The following is a 26,345-nucleotide window of genomic DNA, read 5'->3' as shown; positions in this document are numbered from 1 at the left end:
TATAGATTAAAAATTAAAGTAAATCACAAAAATTATTATTGAGAATATTTCCAAAATATACCGAATATTTTAACATGACTGGCGTAATTTATTAGTATTAAAATACTCTAAAGATATACACTAAAGGAATACACTGAGAAAATTTTATACCGTGGTATATCTATGAGATCTAATATATCTCATATCATCTCTTTATTTTACTTATACTAAGCGATATAAAATTGTTAATAACTACAGATGAATAGGCTATAAAAAGTAAAAATAAAAAATTGGCGCACTATATAAGAATAAATATAATTAATAATTACCAGCGCATATTTAATTTCAAATAAAGTATTTAAAATATGTTACGTAACTGTAAAATATTTCCTACCTTTCTTTCTGTATTCATTTATCTTTAATTATCTTATTAATTTATTTTTATTTTATATACAACATGTACATAAAAATCTTGCTCCAATTTTTCATAATTCGATCTTCGTAGCCTATATGTTATGAACATCATGAAGAAATTAAAGTGAAAGTAAATATATATTCTAAAAACATCAATATATTTTAGTTTTTTTTTATTTTACTATATTTCTTCTTTATTTTTTACCATTTATCTAAAAACAAATCCAAAAATTTAATTACTTAATTGATATTAAAATTACTTAAATAATATTATTAATGTAATACATCTTCATAATGTTCATAATTATGTTACCTGAAAACCTTAGAAAATACAGAGAAATATTTTGAGCCTATATCGAGAACTTATTAAAAAGTATAAGAGATAATATATTTATTAATTTTCGAGATTTTTTTTTTGCAAAAATTATTCTATTATCACTTTTTGCCAAGCTTACTTGATCTGAAATATTTCTGATTTTTATTTTAGATTGCGAGTATATAATGAGTTTTATTCTGAATTTTGAATTTCTATGCATATGCACAGTGATATGTGTAATAACAGATGATTTTTATTTTCCACGATTAGACATGAGTACTAATCAGTCTTAGCCCATTCATCTCAAGACAATAGATCTATGAAATATTATATTTAAATGCAACACTTTTACTCAATTATCCTACATACATATTATATAGATACATCTAATATAATTTTCAAAAATCTATTATCTCATTTTTTAAGTAAAACACTTGTAACTCACCGATACACGATGTGTAGCAGCGGAGTTGCGGTTACGTTGAAATCACGTTTTTCGATCTGTAAAATACAAAATATAAATTCAAATTATAGCAATGCTCTGAATAATTAATATTTCAAAGAATAATATAATTGCGCGTATACAAAATAATTATAAATAATTAATACCGGGTAGGATAAAGAGAATAGGAAACAAAATAATAAATGAGTTACTTACCTCATGGTTGCTCCGCTGTCGCCCGATGCCTCCTAGGCCTCCACCTCCTCTCAGATTTCGTCGTTGAATTCACAACACTCACTCGTGAAAACATGATCGCGTAACTAATTACAATTGCGATGTCTTGCACGGCACTCTCGAAATTGATCGTGCGCACTCTATTTTATTGCGATCTATTGAAAGAAAAGAGTACAAAGTTACGATATTGCTCAACAAGCACAACATTTCGATATGTGGTACCGATGCAACGCGATAAAAAAGCTGAGTCGATGTTTAATGGTTAATTAAGTAAAGACGCAATCGATCGTTCGGAAAAAAACTTGTAAACGACCATCGCTTCAAGACGCTTAAAGATCGTTGATCATAGAAATTAATAATCGTTAATAATAAGGAATTGCGTTTTCTTCTGAAATTTATCGCATTTCGAGAGATAATGTTAATAAGGCACAGAGCGGCTCACGACTGTTGCCTCCCGGCCTCCCGGCTTAAAACTCGAAGCGCAAATAACTTCAGTGCGAACAACAGCGCGCTGTAAAAACTTCGTACTTCGTCAATTCGTTACCGCTACGAAATATATAACGAAATACCTATATACGTGCGCCAACTGAAATAAACGTATATCGAATATTCTATCCCTAGTATCTCAAATTAACTGTTAAACGATGGAGTATCAATTTCCGTTCGATTATTCAATGCGGCAATTCACGTATTATTTCGCGTTAGGTTAGGTCAGGTTCTCTCGATCCGAAAATGATAGGTATATTATACACATTTGGATCCGCGAAACAAAACTCCAACCGCGATGCAAAATATACTCGAATCTAAGCGTCATTATCGCTCGTAATCACAATAAGAGCCACGCGTATGCATATTGTAACATCGCAAGCGAGTACCGAGCATTCGGAGCATTGTGTATCAGCTCGTTAGCGCGAGGAAATATGTAATGCGTTAAAAACAAATCGCGTGCGGCCTGATAACTGTCCGTAGTAACTTTTTCTCGTGATATTATCGCGAATGCGTTTCGAGAGAGAATGACATTTCGGAGATACCTATACCTACGCGGAGCGGCTCGCGATGCTACCTTCCGACTCGAGTATCGTCGTACGAATGACGAAGACGCGGAAGACGAACGATCGTGATTCGCGGTATTCGCGCGGCGACATACAAGAGCGCCGCTACGACGTACGACGCCGCGCCGCACACAAAAAAACACCGAGCTTCGCGCGGCCGCAAATTCGTTGCTAATTCAAAATATTTAACGTTGTAAGATTAATATATGCTAAATATTCTGTTCCTTGTGGATCTTGTGATAAATTAATTTCGATAGACGCGCGATTATTATCGCGTATTGATATCTAACATTTCAAAGATAAAATTTATCTTCGTTATGAAAAATTACAATTCAAATTTAATGTAAAATATAATTGAAAGAGTTTATATTATATTTAACAATTTATCAAAATTAAATTATTGTTATTACTTTTATCCGATGTTTTATGTATATAAATATATTTTTCATTAATTACATAGATATATACATGTGTTTAGCATAATTTTTTATTTTAATTCTTTAATAAAAATCAATATGCGTAGTACGATAGAAAGAAAATTATAGCGATGACAAACAATTAATATTGTTATATTTTATATCAGTGATGACACTCCTTTCGTTGCAAGTGCGATTCTTTTTCGGATTAATTGACGCAATGCTGAAATAAACGAACGAATGTTTCTGCATTCTGCGTGGAACTCGAAAAATATGTTTTCCGCAACAAGATTTAAATAGTTTCGTTGATTGTAATAAAACGATTACATTTCTTTTATCTCCATTTTTCATCGAGAATTTGAAGCTCGTCCGAAGCTCGGACCGTAACTATACGCGCATTAAATCTCGCGTTCCGTTAAACTGCAAATTCAATGTCCCAAATGCACTTTTAATTAACTGGAAATATCGGATCGATCTGCGACAATTCGTTAATGGACAGTCCGTAGACAGACGCGTTTTCCTCCAAAATTGATTAAACACTGCGAACGACGAATTTCTCTTTAACTCCGGTAAGTTCGAAAGCACATTATATCTCGTACATAGTTTCGCACCGTATAGCCCTGTGTTAATTTAACGCAGTAGTTAAGTAATTACACGTGCATTCGTGAAATTTCATTTCCGCGGTCGGATTTAAGTAATTAATACAAGCGGAGGTAATTAAGAGAATGACATTAAAAGTGTTCAAACCACACTTATTTTCGGTGTATTTACATCATCACAATATAAAATAGAATTAAATTGTGCCCGCAGATGTACATACATAATTTTGCGAGAGAACGAAAGAAAGATTTATATTACAGTTCGATAATGAAGAACATGTATCAGCATTAATAAATGAACAGAAGCTAACTACTTTCTGATTAAGTAATGGCACTGTTTGCTCACTGTACCACGAGATTAACCTCACAGTTACAATCTAGCCCCGTACAACGATATTATAGATATCTTGTACGTGCGCTTTAAGAGATAAGTCGTTTTTACGACCATAATTTACAGCACACGCAATATCTCAAGAAACATTTGGCCGGTATCGAAAAGTGCTCAGATAAAAGCGGATCACTCCTAGTCGTTCGAAGTCCCGTGCCAACAGTGTGTAACGTATCGCGTATACCTCGCATCCCAGATCACGCCCTCGTCTAAGATGGATTTTGCATTTTATGGCGGATAGATATCGCGGCTTTATCGCCTGGCAAGACGCGCGCCGCGCCGCGCGTTTTGCTTTATCATTCGCGTGTTTCCAACCAAAGTCGAAATTGAAATATAATCCATCGCGTTAACTCTACTCTACTATCGCTCTCGCCCTTATCTCACCCTGCTGTTCCAAAGTTCATCACTCCGCCGCGTTTCGCGCGATACGAGGCTGTTAGTTAATTTTCATTAAATAGACAGGTTTATCTAGCTTTCTCTCTTTCTCTCTCTCTTTCTCTCTCCTGTTCCTTTTTGTCTCTGCTTCTGTACGCGCTCGAATCAGAACGGTACGCAATGTAAACTAGTTAACATAGTTTTAATTGTATTGCTTATAGTTACAATCACATAGATATATCGTAATGCAGATAATGACCCGAGTTGTAGTTATATATGTTATAGCCAACTCCCAGGTCATTATTGTTGCCGTACACTACCTTGTTTAACTGACATTTTCGGTTGAGAATTCTTAGAAATGTAGGGCTAATAAGATTCCTCATTAAATCCGCATCCGCATAGACTGCATAAGATTATTTTCTATAGAAACCGCATTTTCGCTTTATTTTCGAGTGAAATAACGTGAAGAATCAAGTATATCATCTCCGCGTCACGCATCTCGTGACGATCTAATTAGGCGCGTATAATGCACCTCGCACACGTGATAAATCACTGCATTCTCGGAACTTGCATCGCGACGTCACTTATCCTGCAGCATACGGAAGCACTTTCGCTCTCTGCACGACGCCGCGCCGGTCGCGGACAGCGTAACGCGTAAAGAACAAAGTTGAAGCACGAAGCGCTTCCATTCGGGAACATACACGGCGTCGCGACGTGCCGGAGTTAGCTCCGGATATTTTGAACAATATTACTGGCAGACTTGTAGCAGCCGTCGCCGCTGCCGCCGTGGAAACTTGACGGAGGGTTGTAACTCACGTCGGGGTTGCTTTAGTGCGACAAGAATCGGTAGCGAGACGGTAGAGGGATGGCGATAAACCCGGAGGGATGGTACGAAAGGGATTGTGCGGAAAGCACTCATGACGAGTGCGAGAGCAGCCAGCCGGCTGCATCGCCCATGGCAATTCCGGCAGGCCCGCCGGCTAATTGTTCTTGCTGCAAGTTACGATCCGTTCTCTCTCTCCCCATGCCGAGCGATGACGAGCGGCTGCGATTGCCGCTCTCTCGAATATCGACAATTCGCGAACACGACGTGGTCTTCCGGTTGAGGTTGCCGTGAGCAACGACCACAGTCGATTTCCGGACGATCATCCGATGTTGCGTTAAAATGTCGTTGAGTGTACGTAGCGATAGTAATTACTGACAATGCTCGAAGGCTAATTAACCAAGTATTTCCGTGTTTTCCATGGACATTTCGTTATCATCGATTAGACAAATGCACAAAATTGATTTTCTTTGACAACAATTTCTGTCAAAGATTAATTTTTTTTATAAAATTACCATGATCATTGGTCTTGAATAATCTCTTATTAATAAAAATAGGAAACTATTTTCTTATTAATCTCTTATTGTCTTTTAAGTGCATCACTGTTTCAATTGTAACGGTGTCCTCTACTGAATTATATATTGTTTCTCGATATTTTTTTGTCTCGATTTCAATGCTTATTCTCACGTTCCCTGATAAATAACTTTACTTCCCTTTTTGCTCAAGTTATGACTCTTGTCATTTTGATTTCGATCATATAATAAACTATTTATCCAAGTTTTACTAGGACTTCCTCGTGGAAAATTACGCTATTATTAGACCATCAACTTTTAAAGTTACTCACTTATTATTTCTCGCCAAAGTGAGATTATTTTTATTTAATTGTTACTGCACTGCTGAAGAGATGGTTCAAAGCGGAGTCGAAATATCTGATTTATAATTATATATTCTATTAAAGATCGATATAACGTTAACTTAAAATGTAATTTACATTGCTAACTAGAATATATATTGGAAATGTCCATTAAATATATGTCGGAGATATCGTATAAGAAAATAGAGAGAGAGAGAGAGAGAGAGAGAGAGAGAGAGAGAGAGAGAGCCATCATGGAAATATCGACGCTGATTCGACAATGTTGTATACGTGTCTGCTATCGGCGTCGAATTTCAACGGGACTCGTATATCCGCCGGTGCAAGAGGAAAGAAGATCGATCTTTCTACTGCCGCTTACTCGTGAATTTGCGAACAAAGGTCCGTATAAAACATTCCGGTGCAACGAGACCGGTGATTGTGTGTGCCGCGCGGAATGGATTAACAGGAATCGATTGTCACGATACGAGTCGGATGAAGGGACGGTATGCGAGATCTGACGACGGTTGAATTAGACTGGTATTGCTAAATGCCATCAGCCCGAGGTTAATTGTTCTTGCCAAACTGCTATGTTACAAGTTTCATTGGACGATGACGAGTGACTCGAATGGAGAAATTTGAATTTCGATGGTACGTACCACTGATCGTTTGTCGAGCAAACTCGATCTACGTGCATGGCTTAATAAATCTGACGATATAATTCAGCGATTCTTCTCGGGAATATAAAAATATAAAATGATAAATAATTGTCAGCTATATAACAGACAGATAATTTACAAATATTCTCAATGAGATTATACAGGCAGAAGTGTGCGTGTCATTAGCAAATATGATGTACCTCTGCTATTATGTTACAGAAAATATTTTGATATTATTAAATCCCTCGTAAATAAATGGAATATTTCATATTCGAAAAGCTTTTTTAACATAGCTGTATATATTATTAGATATATAATAATAACAATAACAAAATAACAATAATCTATTATTTCAATCCATTACTTAAAATATAATGATTAAAATTATTCAAAAATAATTAAAATCGATATATAAGCACAGTCCACTACAAGAAATGCAGTAAGATGCTTTTCAAGAGAAATTATTCATTGTAGAAGGCGCAAACCACAAATCAGCTACGAATAATAACCGGTTAGTAACCGGTGGTTAAGGTTTATCGCAGTTCGATAATCTTCGACGCAAATTTCGAAGAGCAACACCGAGTAAATTTCTCGCGGAAGTTACGTCGAAGACCAAGGCGGAGCGTTAAACTGCATCCAAAAACCTGAGTGCGCTACGTACACACTTACAGTCGCGCGATGTGTACAGGCAACCGCCCTATGTACTCTATGTATTCCACATTACCTTACACGTGCACAAACATCATATATGTACATGGAGTTGAACGAACACGTGTGCGCACGTTGCCTATCTCAACGCGTATGTTTACATACGCACATGCACAAGTATCAAAGGAAATATAGTTTCGCGTAGGGGGCCTTTCCCCCTGGGGAAGATACTGAACATTGAACGCGCGAGAAGGAAAATGCAGTTAGGTGACAAAGGAGGCGGCGCCAGGAGAGTACTAAAGAGACAGAGAGAGAGAGAAAGAGAGAGAGAGAGAGAGAGAAGTGCGGCGAAGCGTCGGGCGCGGAGACAAATTGTCGAACAGTGCTTGCGGTCAGACATACACATGTTCGCCGAAGTTGGGTTACATTTAGAAAACAGGATTACAGTTTGCCCGACGGTCTCCGGTCCGTCGACCGGGCGGGAAACAGCGCGGTGGAAGAAAGGGAAGAGGAGGAGGAGAATGGGGGTCGAAGACTATGAAACTGCAATGCACCTGCACACCGCGCGCGCAGGTGGCTTTTCAAGTTCGCTCGCTCGCGGTGGTCCATGTGTTGTAACAATGTGCCACCGCGATTGTGAGATCGACGGAACATGGAACCCCTTTCCTCATTATGCGGTACCTTTTTACAGCTGCTCCCCTATTGAACGATTCGACGGTATATACACGTATAGCATCGATCGATGTATTCGCGATAACTTTGCCGTTATTGATTGCGCTTTTCAAGACAGGAAATTTACGGTAAAACGGTACTAAAAACAATACTTGTTATAAATATAATCAGTATCATGAACACAATCTTTTTGTGATAATATCAGATCTCGTCCCATTGGATATTTTTCTTATATAATTCAATTATCACTTTATGTAATAACGTGAGAAATTGAAATAGTACTTCTAATAGTTCTCCTAGCGTAGTTTGTCAGAGGAAACAAAATTTCAAGCGAGATCAAGTTAATAAATAAGAGAACTAGAATACATGCACACATACACACACAATCTCAGCGAGGAATATCAACTGAGCATTCGTCTACCGGGAAAACAAAGTTGTCTGAGCGAAGTTTACAATTCACTTTGAAAGAGCGCTTTCTGGGTTTGGAAGCATGTTTTATTGTTGTGAACACACAAATTGGTGGACATCAGCAGTTGCTTATGAAAGCAAGGTTAGCATCAATATTGAATTGTCATTCGTGCAGAGACGCGCATACGGGGGCGAGGTTCGGGGTACCCGATTTCACGCATACGTCGAGACGTGCTTCTCTTCCTCCTCGAAAAGCAAACAGAATCACCCCTGTTTACTCGTCCAAACAAACGTTTTCGCCTTCGTGCACTCCGTACGCTACTCGTCCTTTGCCGCCTGCTTCGTGCACCCTCAAAACGCACTGCGCGAGATTGTCACGTTCTCCCTCGGCACACGCTACATTTTGACTTATAAATCAATACGACGGATACGCATTTATAGCTCGCACAATGCCGTATTTTCACAGCAATATTGTTTGAGATTGGGGAGAGAGTATGGATATGCATATATACAAAGAAATCCCCACATATTTTTTTAAATAATCGGATTTCTTGTAATCCGGTTTTTAAAATATTGGGATATATTTGGACAGCACCAACGTTTATACCATTTATCATGGAGGAAGTGAAGTTTGGCGCTGCGCAATTGTAAAGAATATGTTTTTAAACAAACGCTTTTGCAATAAAATAATTTATCATCGTCATTCGAAAAATTGCTTCTAATATGTATTTCGTAAACGCGATCCTCCGTAGAAGTTACCACATTGTTATTGTGTTGTTAAAACAAAACAAGTTCGACGCGAGCACACAGTAATTAATTCGCGTCGCGTAACACGCTCCTGTGTGGTCTTGTTAATAAAGCAGCGCAATAAAAACCGAGAGGATCGAAGTTTGGCTCGTGAACGAAGTTGCCCTTCAGGACAGTAAGTAGTAAGGTCGAGTTTGAACCGCCCGAGTCCGCACGTGATAAGATTAAGCGGTACGAAACGAGAAAGTAAAGATGGGAAAAAATGACGAAAGATTTTTGTATGCCCTTTCTCGAGAATCCCGCGATCTTTGAAGACTGATCACGATATTCGGCTCTCGTCCGTCCAACTTGAATCTCGCCGCGGCTTTACGAGCGTAAGTCTTTTTACAACCCCTGACTTCATTCGCCAAGTTGGACACGCGCGCGTAAAAGAAACTCTATCGTTTCTCTTTGTCTTTTATCAAGAAATAACGTAGATAACTGAAGAAGTGAAACGATTCAAGGACCGTATCTTGAGCAATTGTATCTGAGATTAAATCAAACCGACGTTTCACTCCGTATCGCGCTAAATCACTCTCGTTTTCAGGAGACAGTGTTATTGGATAATTTATCGATCGACGATATTGGGCTTAGACGACATCAATCACCTATTGTTAAAAAATCCAGTTCGTCACAAATGACGAACGTAACATAATAACGGTGCATGAAAGGAATATAATTACTGCTACGCTACAATGGAAGTATGATCCTTTTGAAGTTCGAATAATGAGACAAGGTGCGCGTAGCCGGCAGCATGCTGCGCGTATTCATAACTCGTGTGTGAGTAATATGTGAATTAAGTACGCATGTCTGACTCACAATGCAGTCTTCGCTGCTATCTATACGCTCCGTAATACGCAAGATATCGCGCCACTGATCCGTTTTTCTGTGGTACGCCATCGAATTCAAAGAATAGGGCGCATCAATTTACGCTTTATTCTTTCCCATTCGCCGCAATAGACTCAAAAGGTAAAGAACAGTAGATGTTATTGACGCATACAACAAATTTTTTTTTCGCGTTTTTTTATTCAAATATTATGACGTAATGTGTCTATAACATCTGCGTTAAAAAATTTATCGCGAGAGAAAATGTTTTACGCGGAAAAAACTGGAAGAAGCTTCATTTCTTTCATCAAACGTTTACTACTGGTAACTTGTATAAACCTCGTACAGAGTCGTATGACAAATGACTTTCAGCCCCATTTATGTCGACTTAACGCGACGTGAGAGACTATCCATCTCCGATTTCTGCTTATAGTAGTTAGTCTCCTCAGTATATCGCGCAATATTCACCGGAGGCGTCAACCGGGTTCCAACCTTTTCACGTCACGAAAGTTGGAAATTTCCACACCGAGAAACAGCAAGCGCTTGGTATTTGGGTGTTAATTAATCGACAACATTTTAAGACGGGCGTACTTGAGATACCGATTCGAGAATCGCTCTTCTCTCACGCCTTTCATATACCGCCTTCCCCACCCTCTTCCCTTTTGTATGCAATTCCTCCTTCTCATCCTCCTCATCTCCGCCTCCTTCATCGCTTCATAGTGGCGCGAGTTATTACAACGATTCTCCGTCTCTCTCGGGTACCCTTGTTACCCCGCCGTTAATTAGAGTACAGTCTGCTACCGACGACAAGCAACTGCAAAGGAGAGTCTTCAGCGGCGATCCTATATTCCACCACTTCGTTTCCCCTTCGCCTAAACTCACTCGAGGTTCTCTTCCGCCTGATCCACCATCACCGGAGCACGATGTTTGCGGCTTGAATTATTCCAGCGGATCTACACGCAGCCCTGGATCACTTTAAAGGATCCGCTTGTCTAGCCCAGTCGTTACCGCGACGACATCGCTTACGACGGAGTCAGGATCTAACTGAAGGGACCTTACTAAATGGACGGAGGACGCGTAACGATCTAGAAGATTGATGCGCTACAATGGCGCACGATAGTAGGTTTCTCAGTTCCTAGGATATGCTGCGCATTGCTACTTCGGATCTTTGAATAAGGCGACATTCCACTCGGCGGAATGTATATCACATTTGCGTTGTCGTTGCTTACATGCCGAGTATATTTCTGTAAGTTGCTTCTCCGGACTTGTGTTTGTTAACAGAAACTTGACACGATATAACGGATTATTTCTGAGTGGAAATACAGTAACCGAGTAATATCTCTTATAGAGGAATTAAACACTACATTTGAAAGTTAAAATGTTAGAGCATTAGAGTATTCTCCGGTAGAGTATAACTCTAATTCTGAAATGTAATTTTTAATTTTTAGAGATATCACTCGGTCGTTATATGTTTCCTATTACAAATGTTAGCGAGTAAATCTAGGAAAGGCAAGGAAGGCGCAACTTTGAGACTTGTTCATTAAGACAAACAAGGTAAGATACGTCCGAGTTGTAGAACGGTAGTGCTTAATTTCTCACGATGAAGTTCTAGTGATTAAGACTACGATCAGACTTCGCGGAAGTTGCAAACTCAAGGACGCTCACCTTCTCATATCAGCTTATATCAGCGGCCTGCAACGGTAACCTTAGACATAACTGGGGAAAATTGAGTTACTTCGGGCACGTTTCAGATTGATTTCTTGGTAGCGGGGCCCTATATCTTTCTACGGAGCAAAGCGTGATTGGTTTTCAATCCGTTCTACGTGGATCGAATGATCATTCGGTAAAACTCTACTTCGGCTAAACCCTCTTGCAATATCGTTCTCTGTGTGTGCGATAATTTGATCCTGCTATAGATACATTGTTACCGATTCCCAGATCTTCCGTATTTCCTCTCGGGAGTACGTAGAACAAAATACTGTCTATCGACAACTCAAATATAGCCAAACGACCATTTTCATATTACATTTTATGATTTTGATCTTTAATATTATAATATTTGTAATAATATAATGTAAAATTCTTCAAATATTGTAATACAAAGATTATTTTGTTAGTAGATTTAAATAAATGCCGTATTTTGTATCCAATTATTTAGGAAAGCATGACATGCAATATCGTAATTCGATGCACTCGCATGATATCGCATTACACGTGTGAGTTCATGGTCCGTACAATCTACTTATCAACGCAATATCTATACGATACAATTTCATTAATATACACAAAAGTTATGAGATCGTAGAGTGAAACTGTTATAAATGGTAATGGCTATTGATTTAAACTTTCGACGGTGATAATTAACAATAAAATATATTAAAATCGTCCAGTCTAATAAATTATGTGACGGACCGTTCCTGTAATTCGATTATTGCGACGTCCATCAGGCGGAGTGACGGCATTAACGGATAAATGTCCCAGGTTATAAAAATTTAATGTCCGTTGAGATCTGAATACTCGTGAGATTGCTTTTCTCTTAAGCGAGTATTTTATGCATTTATCATCATTCCCGGTTTGACGCTCCCCGTTACGCGGGCAATAGATTAAATTCTGAACTCATTTTTCCAGAGGAATATCATTAAAATAATTTGCGATTGCATTAATGAAACATATACCCTCATGCGCGGCAACGTCTAATTTGTTTCAATATCATTATATCTGAATTAAAATATTCCCTTAAAGCTCTTTGAAGTTATATTAAGCAATATCGTATTAAGTATTTTAAAAATTATCTAATTATCCAATTTTTGTTTTATTATCATCGAGCTCTTTTATAAAAGCTTTAAAAAGTCAATATTAGTTAAAGTAGATATCATTAGCTATTATTTCATATTATTTTAAAGAATTAACTATTGTAACTTTTAACATTTCATACCGTTAAAATTATTTTAAAAAAGCGTTTGAGAAATTCTACCCAATTTTAGACGATTTCGTTTCTCTTTGATATCTCTTTTGTCAATTGCCGTGCAGAAAGCTGATGTGTCATTAATTGTACTCGTTTGCGAACTTTCAGCCAGTCGTGGCTCGTTAATTGACACTATCAATCTTTCGTACAGGTTATCGTGAAGCACACTTTCGCGTTCGCCGTTCGTTGTTGGCGCTATAACCCTGATTGCCAAAGTTCGAGTCGTTAAAAAAGATTCGGAGAAATGCGAAAAAATAATGCTGCGCGATATTTCATCGTTTACTGCGCCACTTCTTTCCTTCCTTTTTCGCTTTCCCGTCAGACGAATGAAAATATGTCGCGTAAAAAAAGAGGAAACGCGTGTGCGCTCGTTTTGACATGTTTTTTCAGCTCGTAACGAGCGACGCGCAGTGCGGTCCGAAGCATAATTTATCATAATGTATTATCATATGAAAATGAAGATTAGTGTACGTGACAACTGCAAATATCGCATGTTCCGCGAGCAAATCATGCGGAATGATTAATGACGTTAATAAGTCACATGTACAAGGAATTAGTGACACATTATTACGTTTTGACTCTAACAAATTTAACATTAACATTATATTTTATTATAATATTTTATCTTCAAATTATTTTATCATAAGCCAAGCGCTTCCCCCAAAATATTTAAACACTTAATTAATGTTCTACAAAAGTAGCTAAAAAATGTTAACTCCATTTGATCATAAATACAACTTAACTTTCTTTCTATTTCGTTAACATATCATTTTATTTATACAAATAGTAAAAGAGTACTCACTGTATCCTCCCACGTAGATCGGCGTCCATGTTACTTGAGTGTAGGCCAAGGGAGTCGCTGCGAATAACACGGCGCTGAACCATACCGCCCGACGTACCGCACTCATTTCACTAACGGCTTCGATAGTTGTCATTTTTCTCTCTCGTTTCAATCAGTTCTCCGCCTCGATATCATTTTCTCTGGCATGCCTCCGCTATTCCTCTCCGTTTTTGTTCGCTACGGCTCGTTTCTTCCGCACGTTCCTCTTTTTCCCTTCTTTTTTGCCGTCCGAGCGCGGGCGCACAACAATACGTCACAGCCGTTGAATATCTACGCAATATCGAACGAAACTCTCGATATACCGTCGTTTTATCGCGTCGCGTCTAATAGCAGGTATTTTCATATCATTGCGATCGCCCGATGATAGCTCGAAGAAAATTATAAGAATACGCACCTCGCGTAATTTCTACACGCATAATATTTATACGCGATTCAATCAAAGAATTCTCAAAAGAGGAATTTCATTAAAGCAAGTCTGCGTATTGGTAGGAACGAAGGAGCGATATGCGAGTGGATTGTCCGAGGGATGAAGATTCGACAGCGATATTAATTTCGAGGATCCGAATAGAAAAGATATCAAGATGTGTCGGTGATTGAACAGAAAGAGTGCATGAAGCGTATTTATTTATGTAGCGCATTTATTTGTTTGTGAGTAATTAATCTCTTGCGAATTCTGGGTCACGGTCGAGTGTATACGACGGTACCCGGCATAATCGACTCGCGAGGCAGCGAAATTAATTAAGCGCGATCACGCGTCTCCGCTCTAATTGGTGCTCGACATATATGAGATTAACACGTATACCGCCGTTGGCGACAGATAAAGATATATGGAAATTTAGAATCAAGGAACAGCAGCCCGCCGTTGTTTATCAGACGCACTTTTTCCACGTCATTGAGCGGAGGGGCTTTATGTCACGTAAAATTTTGCACTCTCGCTGCCCGTTATTCCTCTTCTCGGACAGAATCTTCATTTCTGCGCGAGCCTTGATTTATGCACCCTATACTTCACGTTCCTTCTTCTCGGAACGTATTACTCCGTTCCTTCGGGTATAACATGAAGACACAATCATCGCTTCTACCGACGGCGATCGCGAGAGTAACGGCCTTCCCTACTATCTCGCTCTTTTCTACCCTTTCTTTTTTTTTACGCTCGTAACATGTGCCAGACCGTTTCCACTATTTTCCGCCTTTTTTCTTCCCTTCGGCTCTCTCTGCCGGACTCCGGTTTTCCTCGCTCCCTGACGGAATTAGACTCGTGTAGACCCTTACTCGTCTTCTTAAATCCTTCAATGACTTCGCCCACATCAAAAAGCTTTTTTCCGAAATCCCGTCTGCAACAAAATAGCAAAATATTTCATTAGAAGGGCTCCTTTGACGGATGATCATTAAGAGATGAAGCACGGACAGGGCTCAAAGAACTCTTGTGAAAAATTCCAAGACTAAGGGAGACTATTGAAACTTATTTTCTGCAGATTTGCACGACTGTTAAAGCGGCTTTTCTAAATTGAAGTATTTGCCGCTTGTTTGTAAAATTTTTCGCAGAATTTTTGTTCCGATAACAATAAAAAAGAAAACAAAAATTTTACATACATAGAACATGAATATGCAATAATATTATTTCGAGTATTATTTACACATAAAAATCCGTTTTAAATTCATTGGTATATTATATACTAAAAAAATTATATGTATATTAGTAAATCATATATAAAATACATGTGTCTTAATTAAAATATTAAGGAGATTATTAATTAAAATACATGCAGCGTATCCGAGCGTATCGACTGTTCAGAATTGTGTGTTTTTTTTTAAATAATGCGCTGTTTTAATCCAACTGCCTATTAATTTTTTTTACAAGTACAGCAAGTACAATATTATTACAGAATTTGTAAAAATAGACCGCAAAGAGAGATAAAGAGAGAGTAAGACAGAAAATGTAGCTATATCTATTTAAAAATTTAAAAAATTGTATCAAATAAAAAATCTCTCTTCTACTCATCTATTTTTATGAATTATTATCTAATTTACGTGAATATAAAACGTGAGATCATGAAAGACGTAATAATTATCTTACGCAGTTACTTTAATTTCTGTCACGTCTCCATCGAAATGAAATTCATATCGCGCCGAGCGAGAAGAGACCGCATAGTTTCTAGGACTCAGCTGCACTGGCATTTGCATTTTCATCTGCTTGGAAATGTCGTCGATGTCTCGTTAGCGTATCTCCATCGAGGCGACGAGCGATGCATAAGTCGGGGATCATGGTTCCCCACAATGTTTCACGAGGTCGCTGGCAAGGACTCGGAGGCCGAAGGGGATGACGACCCCATTACGGAGACGCCGGCAGGGAGTGGAGAGAGACGGGAGGTCGACGATTCAGTCGTTCATAATGTGACAAGCCGAAGTTATCCCGTCGTTTTGCCGCTGTGAGTGTTATTCACTCATCGTTATCTATCGTCGCCGGTTTTACCACGAACTTGTCCAGCAGTTATGAAAGCCACTCGGCGTTCTGCAAGGACGACCTTTATACACTTGCTCATGTAGCGCATCGGTGGACGATCGGGTGCTTAGCCGCAGGGACTAGATACCTGTTCTTTTCCCTCCCCCTCCCTCCTTCTACCCTTTACTATGCACTTATCGCTCGTCCGCCTTATTAGCTCGCGCTATCTTCTTAACTGTTCTTAACACTGCTTTAACCGAGATTCCTGAACACTTTCCTACACCGTTGCATTTTCCGGTCTACGATTACGTTCAAAGTAGAGAGCAACTTGCAACTTTCGCCGTCGTATCATTTCAGGATAAAGAAAGTAACTCCGTTAAGGACATTTCTCTCAAGTGTATAAACTCAACTCGCGTAAATAACAGCATTTTTATGCTTTTCCTTTTTCTTCATCCAGCATTCATTCGGTTTGAACAAGATTCTTTTCTCTCCTTTCTGTCTCATGTCTCTTTTTACATCACGTAAAAGTGAAACAAGAGAAACACTGGACGATAAATAATTATCTTTTTATTCCTAAAATGAACAGAAGTGGTTGTAATCGAGAAATTTACGCAGTCTGACCAGATGCTGACTTTATCTACTGAGATATATTTTGTGATATAATTATAATGTTTATTGCGGCGTGACTTTTTTTATCATACTTCCAATTATTTTTTATGCTATAAGCTGTCATGAACACAAATAATATTTTTATTCGATTTTTAAGTATGTTTGGTTCAAATCGTGCTATTGTGGTCTTTAGCTATTTCACACTGCCCATCTCGTTTTCAACAATCACTGTACCTCGCCTCTTGCATAAGATCTTCCAATTATAATTCGCCACTTCCGTCAGATATCTCCATCATAACTGAGTCAAGTATTTCCTCTCCAGAATGACGTCCCTCCTTTTATTCTCCTTCTTTTTTAAGTAATCTCCATTGAAGCGATTGCCGTTGTGAATAGGTTCATTCAAAAGGTGTCGATGCAGTTAACTTAATTCAGGTGCTGATTGGGCGCATAGCCGGGGGAACAGTGATCGAAATAGAAGAAGAAACATATGTAACTGGAGCTGGCATAAAGGAGCGAAAAAGAAAAAGCCGCAAGTAGCTTGTAATTGTGCCGCATGCAGTTATAGCTAGTTCCGTTTGATAAAACCGACCAAACGGTAAAAGAGGGTTTCGATGGAAGGAGAATCAGCGGTTACCAGAATGTCAACGGCACAAAGGCTGGGTCAGCTCTGTCCCATCCCTTTCTTTCTCTTCCTCTCCCTTTCCACATCTCTCCCTGGTCTTGCCATCTGCAATTTGCCTCCCGCTCGGAATGTTTTCTATCCGAATTGTCTCCGTTCTCAGTTATTACGCTTCACTATGTATGTAAAGTAGAAATAATGCTTCGAGAGAGAGAGAGAGAGAGAGAGAGAGAGAGAGAGAGAGAGAGAGAGAGAGAGAGTTGTAATCGTGCATCTTTCGCACGTCGCTAAGACAAACAGTAAAATTTAATGTTCATGTCGAAACTAAATGGCCAAGTTGCCTCCATAGGGAAGATCAAATGTCCGAAGAGGCAAATAGGTACAGGTAAATAACATTTCTCGTTGCAAGGATAATTACTCGGGCCGCAGTTCGCGCGAGTTCACGCCGTGTGTCTGGAGTTTACCTCGCTTCTTCCCCTTCCTTTCCTCACCCTTTGTCTAGCCCTGTTTCTTGATGCTCCGGCAACTCCTCGTTTAGCACCACCGCAAATTAGCCTGCAACCGCGTTTTCCGCGTCCATCTACAAGCACTGCAGCGCGCGCGCGCGCGCTGTTTTCGTTTCAAGGTGAAGCACATGTTCTTTAGCCGAGACTTAATTAAAGGAACGCTATCTCTTGTGGAGATACAGCCCGCACTGCTTATTTAATTTTATGTTCATTAAATGTTTATTTAATAAGGTGAAAAGAATTATGCAAGGTTCAATCATTCTCGACTTGAAAGTGTTGCCAAAGTATAAAGAATATATAACGGCTGTGAACTGTACGCTTCTCTCGCCAAGTATGCCTTTGATATTACCAAAAATTTCCCGCTTTGCAAAAATTCGTATTAAATCAGAGGTGCAAAAAATAAAATAACTGTATATATTGTTATACGGGAGGAAAATGAATAGATGTTAGTAATAATTTTTCATTCGCTATAATATCTTACAACAAAACGCAATAACGTTGATGATAATTAATTCGCTAATCTCTGTTGTAAATGTGCACGGCTATTGAGTGCGCGACGAACCGTCATAATTATTAATCGAATTAGGCATCAATTAGACGGAATATCGATTAATTGCGCATCAGAATGTATCTTAGTCCATCCACAATCACGGCCGGCCGTCAATTGTCTGTGGCTTTAGATGATTGTGCGTTTCATAGTATAATTAATCATCTGACCATCCTGCCGATGAAACAACTCGAAGTAAATGTTTCTTGCGGGGTACTAGCTGCAAATTCCAAACTAACGAGCGAAGTCATTCGTGCGTTGCACTAATGTAAGATTAACGCATATATAATGATACCGAATAACAAAGTCATAACTGTTGTATAAAATTTTATTCCAAGATATAGAAAATAAAGCTAAATAAACTATTTAACTTTTCATTCAAATTATTAAATCCGACATTATTATGTGCTCATAAATTTTCCACAATTACAGTTTAATAATTTACTCCAAATATGAAACTTCGTTTCCGCAGTAAAATAACTAACTAACAAAAATTTATTGTTGATAATTTATGTGCTGAGTATTGCATAAAAATTGTACGATGTTAATTTGTTCGTAAATATTTGTAAGCTTATCGAGGAAACATATTCCGCTAGTATTTGTTGAAATATGTAAAGTAGAAGCAGCTATGCTTGCGGCTTTGGTTGTGGTTTGCTGTTATAGTTGGAAGATATATTCTTGGATAAGACTGTATGATAAAGATATATGCATCGAGCATTAATATTCAGGTCAGACCGAGCGTGAATTCTGTAGCAAATGTCGCGCTATACTGTAGCTCCACAAGCGCTTCTCAGGATGTACTCAAGTTATACTCGCTGTTTCGCAGAAACACACATTAAACGCCGTTGATGCCTCCTATTTACGGTTGTAATCGCGTCGTATTCAAACATCAGTATTTGTTGGAGCTGTTGTTATCGTCAGATCAATGCACACCCTCCGTTCCAATTTAAAATTCTAAAAACCTCTTTCAAGAAACTTTTACAAGACAATATTTAAAATCGATCGTATTTTTAATTTAGTCATATTTATTATAAATATCTGTTTCACCATCATTAAAAATATCGGTCATTTATTGTCTTTTTCTTGAGTTTCTTGAGTTGCCTGATTATCTGTTTTCTCTCTGTTCCAGAGAACATACCATCGACTGCACAATTACCACGTCTCCATAATCAGTCAGGTTTCTCACAGTGGTCCCCATGTTTGCCAGCCGGAACGCGGTGCATTTAGTTTCTAATGGAGCTTAACGACTAAGGATAATGACATGTTCGTTCCGCAGCAGCGAGCAGCCTCCGTCCGAAACGTCGCAGCACTGCCTCGTGCTAGTCCAAGCACCAGGCAATATTTGTTTTTCACTCCAACAACTACGGCAAACGTAACGCCGCGTTGTTTGCCGGAGTAGAACTTCGAACTAGCTACCGAAAGGATAGAGAACGTCTCGTACGTGTTTACCGAAGCGATGTTTATTCGTGAGCGAGGTGTTATAATCGAATCTGTAAATTAAAATTTATTGAAAAAAAAGTCAAAGATTTAAATAATATAATATTATGCTTGATCAAACAATCGCAAGTATTGCGTAAGACATCACCTCAATGAGAGATATTTTTCATCGTAGAATCAAGATACATTTATATTTTTTGAAACAACGCCATTACAAAGAAAAATACAGATTTTCTCTTAAAGATCTTTAGAAGTTCGCTATGGAAGAGATTTTTAACGCTGCTTTATGTTCCTCGCAGTTTCTTATTTTATGCAGATACTTTTCGGCACGGCAGTAATACGCTTATATAATACGTTTCGGAGAGAAGTCTGGAGTATTGATAATTATTATCTCCGTCGCGAGATTGCGTTGCCAAGAAACGCAATGTCTTACGATGTCTTATACAATAAAAGTAAGGAGAGAAAAATATAAAGGCTGCCTCGAGTCGTGGCAATACAGAAAGAGAATGGTTATCCCGTGTTTCTTCTTTTGAAGGAACCAATCTTTTGAATTCAGATTCTGAACAGAGCTATAATGTAAGCGAATAAATAAAATAACATATTTCGTTGAACCCGTTTCTGCGTTGTCATTCTTTTGGCATTTTTTCCTCTTATCTCAATTGCTTTCCTATACCGACCGAAGTCGTTTGCTGTCATCCATGTAAAGATAATATGCATAGTTTTTTATTCGTGACAATTTATTGCGCTCTCTGCATCTCTCATCAATCATTTTATCTTTCTTACAGTATTAGTTGCATGACCGAATTTAAATAATTTACTAGTATACTTTAAACAAATATTTATAACATAAAATGCATACATAAAATACGGTATTTCTTATGAATAATATCGTTTTTCTAACTATTCGGTATCAATACTTAACGCCATCAATTCCGACTATTATATAAATCTCAGCTTTAATCGCACTTTGAGGATAACACTTTACAAATTTTCACAGTGTAAAATCTCAAGCCCAATAAAAAACGCTTTGTATTTCCGGATGAAGATATATTTCAACAATCGCTCTTCAGTTTTGCTCTCGGGTACTTGATCGTGGATCTGTGCTTTTTCCCGCGGTGTAAGCGCCGGGTATTGTTCCCCGAGCGTGCATGACAAAGTTGCGGCATGCGTTCTCTCGATGAGTACGCGTTGAAATCTACAAATGCACACATATCTATGGCTCGTAACCGTGGCCCCATCCCCCTTCCCTCTGCCCCCGGGCCCTCACGCTCCACTTTCCACACGTAGCCCCTCCCCTCCGACCCGTTTTCGCGCGTATCCGTATCCGGGAAAAATATAGTTTCGGCCGCGTGCAAGTGCTTGGAGATGCGCCACCAAGATATACGATACCGACGCGATTTATCATCGTGACAATTTCGAACGGAGCACCCGTTTCGCAGCCACCGTTTTCCGCTCTACCCCCCTTTGACCCCTCGACATCCACTCGTTGTGCACGCGGCAGCTTTCGCCATCGCATCACATCGCACTCCCCCTCCCCCTGAACACGCCATCTCGTTCAAGAACTGCGGCAAAAGTTGCTTATATGATTAATCGAGCCTTTCCTGCCGGCTGCTGTTTGTGTGTATGTACGTGCAATGGAAACTCTTGCCGAAGGATTAAACTTCGTTTCCTTCGTGCCGCGGCAGATGCACGAAAGCGATCACTCGTATGCGGTCTGGTACAGACACATATCGATAACAGCGCAGTTTCGCGAGATATGTAATAATGAAGCCTGATCTAAATCATTCAGTGCAGACAGCTATTGATCAGCTCAAGTCCGGAAGAGATCTATCGGAACGAGACAAGGTGAATAATGACTGTTGGCCAAGGAGAAACACAATACATCATGCAAAATTCGATTTTAATCAAGAAAGATTTTATCGCGGTAAAAAGACAGTTATATATAAATTTCATAATTACTAATTGCAACGATCAAATTATTACAAATATGTTTTAAATTAATTATCCATCGAATATATAAGTTTGTTTTATCGACATTAAATTAATATCGATATTAAATTACAAATTGAGTACATAAACGTAATCATTAATATCTAAAGTTATTATTGCAGTAATAAAAAATAAAAAATTCTGTTAAATTAAATTTAAAGCGCAATGAATAGTGTGCATCTCTTTTGGAAGATAGCTTTACAATCTGTATTAATAGCACGAATAGAGGAAAAAGTTATATATCAATACGAGACTGGAGGATATTCGCTGTTTTTAATAAACGTCGCTTCGTTGCGCACATACCGTATATCTCAGTATCGGTTGCATCATAGGATTAATATACACGAGCCTCATCTTTCTCGTTGCGGGTAATTTTTCAATTTAATTAAAGACGACCATGCGCTATAAATACTCAGAGAAAGAGCGGATTTCTATCGGTATAACGGAAGCCGCCTATTCACTGTACCAAACGCGCTTTATAAAAAAATATCTGGCCGGTCGCGAAAATAGGCGTAAATCTCCGCCGCGAATTTCGCATTCGTTTTCCTTTTGCTCATGGCAGTATGAAGCACTAGCAGATCATTACCCCACCTTTTGTTCCGCCGCGTATATCAAATAAATGGGCAAGGATCGCGGGCGCGAAAGACTGGTGGCACAATGCGCCCGGTATCTACTATATTTTAGCCACTCTACTATCCGGGCGTAACGCAGACGGTACATATATACGCGATGGTCGCGGAATTTCAACTGTCGTAAACCTTTTTCATAGCTAGCCGCGGCTTTGCACGCGATTTCAACCGCGTACAAACATTTCTTCGTACATTTCAATGTTTCAATGAACCATAAGCATATTCGCATCCACGGTCTTGTTTGACGAGTACGGGTCACTGTTTGCGGATAATCTAGCATCCAGATCTACAAATTTGCGCGATTTTTCTCAAAATATAAAAGATAATTGCCGCGATTAGATAGAACGTGATTCACGACGTAAACTTCGAGAGCAATCGTTTTTAAGTGCTGATAGCGCGCGAGTGACATTACATATCTCTTAAAATCCGACAGGGTGAAGTTTATAATCCTAACGCGACGCCGAGGTATAACACAATCGTGTCGCAGCGCCAGCCGGCCGAAGTTCCCGGGATCAAAGTAATCCCGTTCCGGTCAAAGTTTTTTCTAATTGGCCAACGAGTTAGCCACCCGGCTAAGAACCGAGGAGGTCATGGAACGCTGCGGCGACGGCTTAGGCGAAAGAACGAACGAGCGTTTTCCACGAGTTTCCCGCGACGCTTTGTCGTCCGAGGAGCTCGTGGAATCTTCCAATTCGACTAAGAAACTCGAACGCCTCTGCAGCCAGTTTAATCGAATTCCACTGCGGTGCCAAGGACTTCGGGTCCTTGCTTCCGATCTATATCCCGTTCGTGATCCATATACACGTGCACCTACACGCGTTGGTGTGTACGTACGCGTGGTGTGACAACCCGGAAAAAGGATCGGATTCTCCTCCATTTGTTATCAGATCGGTAACTTCGCTCGTCGCAAAAACGATAACGGCCCCCGGATAAAAATCCCTTCCCGAAATTTCTCGAGGGACAACCCTTCGGTAAATACCTTCGTACTGTTTTTCGTTAAAGCAATCGATATCAGTGTAGAGAAGCTGTCTCGCGTCCTAAGTACCTTGGTCATTAAAGTATTTGGAGTATCACTCGGTAAGGAACCATTATAAACTTTTAGCCAGGATAAATAACAAGTAATTACATGGAAGTTATAAGCATTATTCTCCTTTATGAAATGATAAATTATATATAATTATATACATATATAAAAGCAAAATGTGCATGCATAATGCGTAATGACGTCATTATTTTGGCTAAAATAAAATTATTACAAAATAGTTTCTCACAGATAGCTATTCGAGAGCAAAAATAAAGAGAAGGAAATTGCATTATGTCGATACACTATGAGATAAACATTTTGACGTTCGAACGAATGTATGTCCGAGTATAGAATATATTTCGAAGGAAAATATTACGTGCAGTCAGGTCTCTGGTGCGGCGATCGTTATATCGATTGGCGAAAGAAAACGTACTAGTTGTACGGTGAGTTTCGTTAAAGTGCATCCATTTAGTTACGAAAGATTCAGTTTGAAAGTTGTAGCGGGCGGCGGTAAATGTGTGCGTTAACTTTTGATGATTCTTTGAAAATAAATGAACGCGCGTTCAGTTATGCGAGTAGGATGAAGAAACCAAACGGTCTTCCGCTTAAGAAAAATATTCTTTCGCCAAGTAAACTAAAGCAACGCGGAATCACTGACTCTCTAATTTCCGACATATAACTTGCTTTTGTTTTGACTCCACCAAACGATGACTCGCAGACCATCTTTATAACCAGGTCTGCATTAACTATATGTTTTCAATATCTTCATTTTGATTTCTATTCAAGTAGTTGAAAATGTAGTTCTCTTTATGCAGTTTCTTCAATCCCGAATTCATCTTTAGAGAACAAAACGTATTCGATTCAACGTAAGAAACGAGAAATCTCTCTCCTGCGGTGAGATTTATGTCCCTATATACGCGTTCTTTGAAATTTGAAGACTTGCCAAGAATGTATATTCTGCGAGTGGAATATTCTCTCGATATATCCTACATCATGTCATCGCAGAAATTTATCACGTAATAAAATTAAAAGCGCACTGAAATCTTTGTGTGAAACATACAAGAGATAATATACGTTTTAACAGAAAATTTTGACTGTAAATTTTTCCATAAATTCTTGCGCTATTCGTTAGAAACCCCGTTACGCAACATCGTGATTTATATTCCAGCAGGGTCGATACATCCATTTCGATCAATCGTAAATTACAGGTTATAATGTTAACGGGAAATTTTTTCCCCACTCGACTAATGACTTTATTAATCACAATTTTCGAGACGGTGTTCTTCTTCGTTAAGGATCTTCGTTAAGGATCGCGCTCTGAAAGTTATCGCGTTTACCTTGGAAAACGTTGTTACTCGCGACCAATTACCAAGTTTCATGGAAGTGATTGTTATAATTCACATTTATCATTACTATTTATACTCGTCAAAAGTTTTTACGTCAGAAATAGGTGCAACTGCATACTAATTAATTATAGAAAACTCGTCTCTCAACGCGATCGTTAATTATTTTCCGCGGCGTCTCGTCCCGGCAAAGGATGGTAGTGTTGTTTTTCCTCGTTCTTTTCTTACCTTTCCATTCGCACCATTTCCATTCCAGTGCACCAGGACTAATCTACTTATACGGCATGTAGCCAGACCGCGTGCACGTATTCCTCTCTGTTCTTTCGGTCGTCCCTTTCAGGGACAGGCTGACTCTGGTGAGTACTAACGCTAATAATATTAAACTCCTGCGTACATTCGGAAGTGAACGCTGTCAAGCTGATCACTCGCGTCTGACCCTCCTCAGTTGGCTTTTTCACAGACTTGGTTTAACAAGCGAGATTCGGCACCCGTGAGTGGAAAATATTCTTACAAATGGTAAATCAATACAGATTCTATTATATTTTCGCTATTAATGTCACAAGCCATTATTTCCCTGTACGCTTCTGATTAATATCTGTTTTACGTGGCTATTTAAAAGGTAACATTTAAAGACATTAGAATCATTAATCGAAATCGTCATATTTAAAATTAAATGTTTTAAATACGAGAAGAATTAGTTTTCACGAGATTCATAAAATTATTATCCGTGCTTGATCGGAGTCTGCTTTTACGCGTGTGTGTTATATACCATGCAAATGTGGTCGTACACTCTCACGTTCATGCATCCCGCCTCTAACGAAATTGACTAGAGAGTCGGGCCAGAGTTATGGGGGTCGGTGCCAATAAAGTTAGGCTAGAAAGCGGAAAAGTTAAGCAGATATGCATCAAGGTACCTTCTAACACGGTGAGCTCACAGAGGTGTTAAAACTGTAAAATGTCGATTTATATACATACACAGATAATTTCGATTTAAATTTGGTTTATTTAAGTTCAGTTTGTCACCTATTACTTTAATTATGCACAATCCAATCTAATTTACAATTAAAACGAATTTTTCTTTTAAATGTATAAAGAGAGGTACGCGAAAAATCTTAAAAACAAAAGCTAATGGTTTGCAAAGTTGCAAATGCTTTTATTAAAACTTCTGTGTTATCTCGCGAGAATGAGCTTTTTTGCATCAAGCGGATTTAAAATAGTGAAATGAATTCAGTGAAGAGTCGCATGTTAATTTTATACATTAAACTCACGAAGAACATTTAATGTATTTTTTAATATCGTTTTAATATCGTTTTACATATATATGGTTTAAAAATAGCTCAACGTTATGAAATAATAATATCATCGCGATTGAACTAAAAATATACAATAAAAGCTAATTCGTTTAAGAAAAAATTATACAGTTGATACGAAAATACAAATTAACAAGTCATTATTTTCTGCAATATCATAATGTCACTCTCGAAATCTTCAGTACACTTTCGGAAATGAA

The 26,345-nt window shown here is 38.6% G+C and overlaps 1 protein-coding gene across 4 annotated transcripts in view; it reads right to left on the bottom strand.

Moving 5' to 3' along the window:
* The window catches only part of LOC139817491 (uncharacterized), a 221,300-nt gene that overhangs the window by 161,896 nt on the left and 33,059 nt on the right, over positions 1-26,345 (bottom strand). For 2 of the 4 annotated variants that reach the window (XM_071785627.1, XM_071785629.1), the window contains exon 2: positions 13,654-13,962. In XM_071785627.1, coding sequence (XP_071641728.1) covers positions 13,654-13,786 — 133 coding nt within the window. In that variant the 5' untranslated portion in view covers positions 13,787-13,962. Of the gene's footprint in view, positions 1-1,154; positions 1,211-1,367; positions 1,541-13,653; positions 13,963-14,860; positions 15,024-26,345 lie in introns of those variants that run through there. The other 2 variants (XM_071785630.1, XM_071785628.1) reach the window with 2 other exon arrangements.

The sequence above is a fragment of the Temnothorax longispinosus genome, chromosome 8 (genome assembly GCF_030848805.1).
Source record: "Temnothorax longispinosus isolate EJ_2023e chromosome 8, Tlon_JGU_v1, whole genome shotgun sequence".
NCBI lineage: Eukaryota > Metazoa > Arthropoda > Insecta > Hymenoptera > Formicidae > Temnothorax > Temnothorax longispinosus.
The sequence above is the reverse complement of the archived record's forward strand: the minus strand, read 5'-3'. Positions and strand labels throughout refer to the sequence as shown.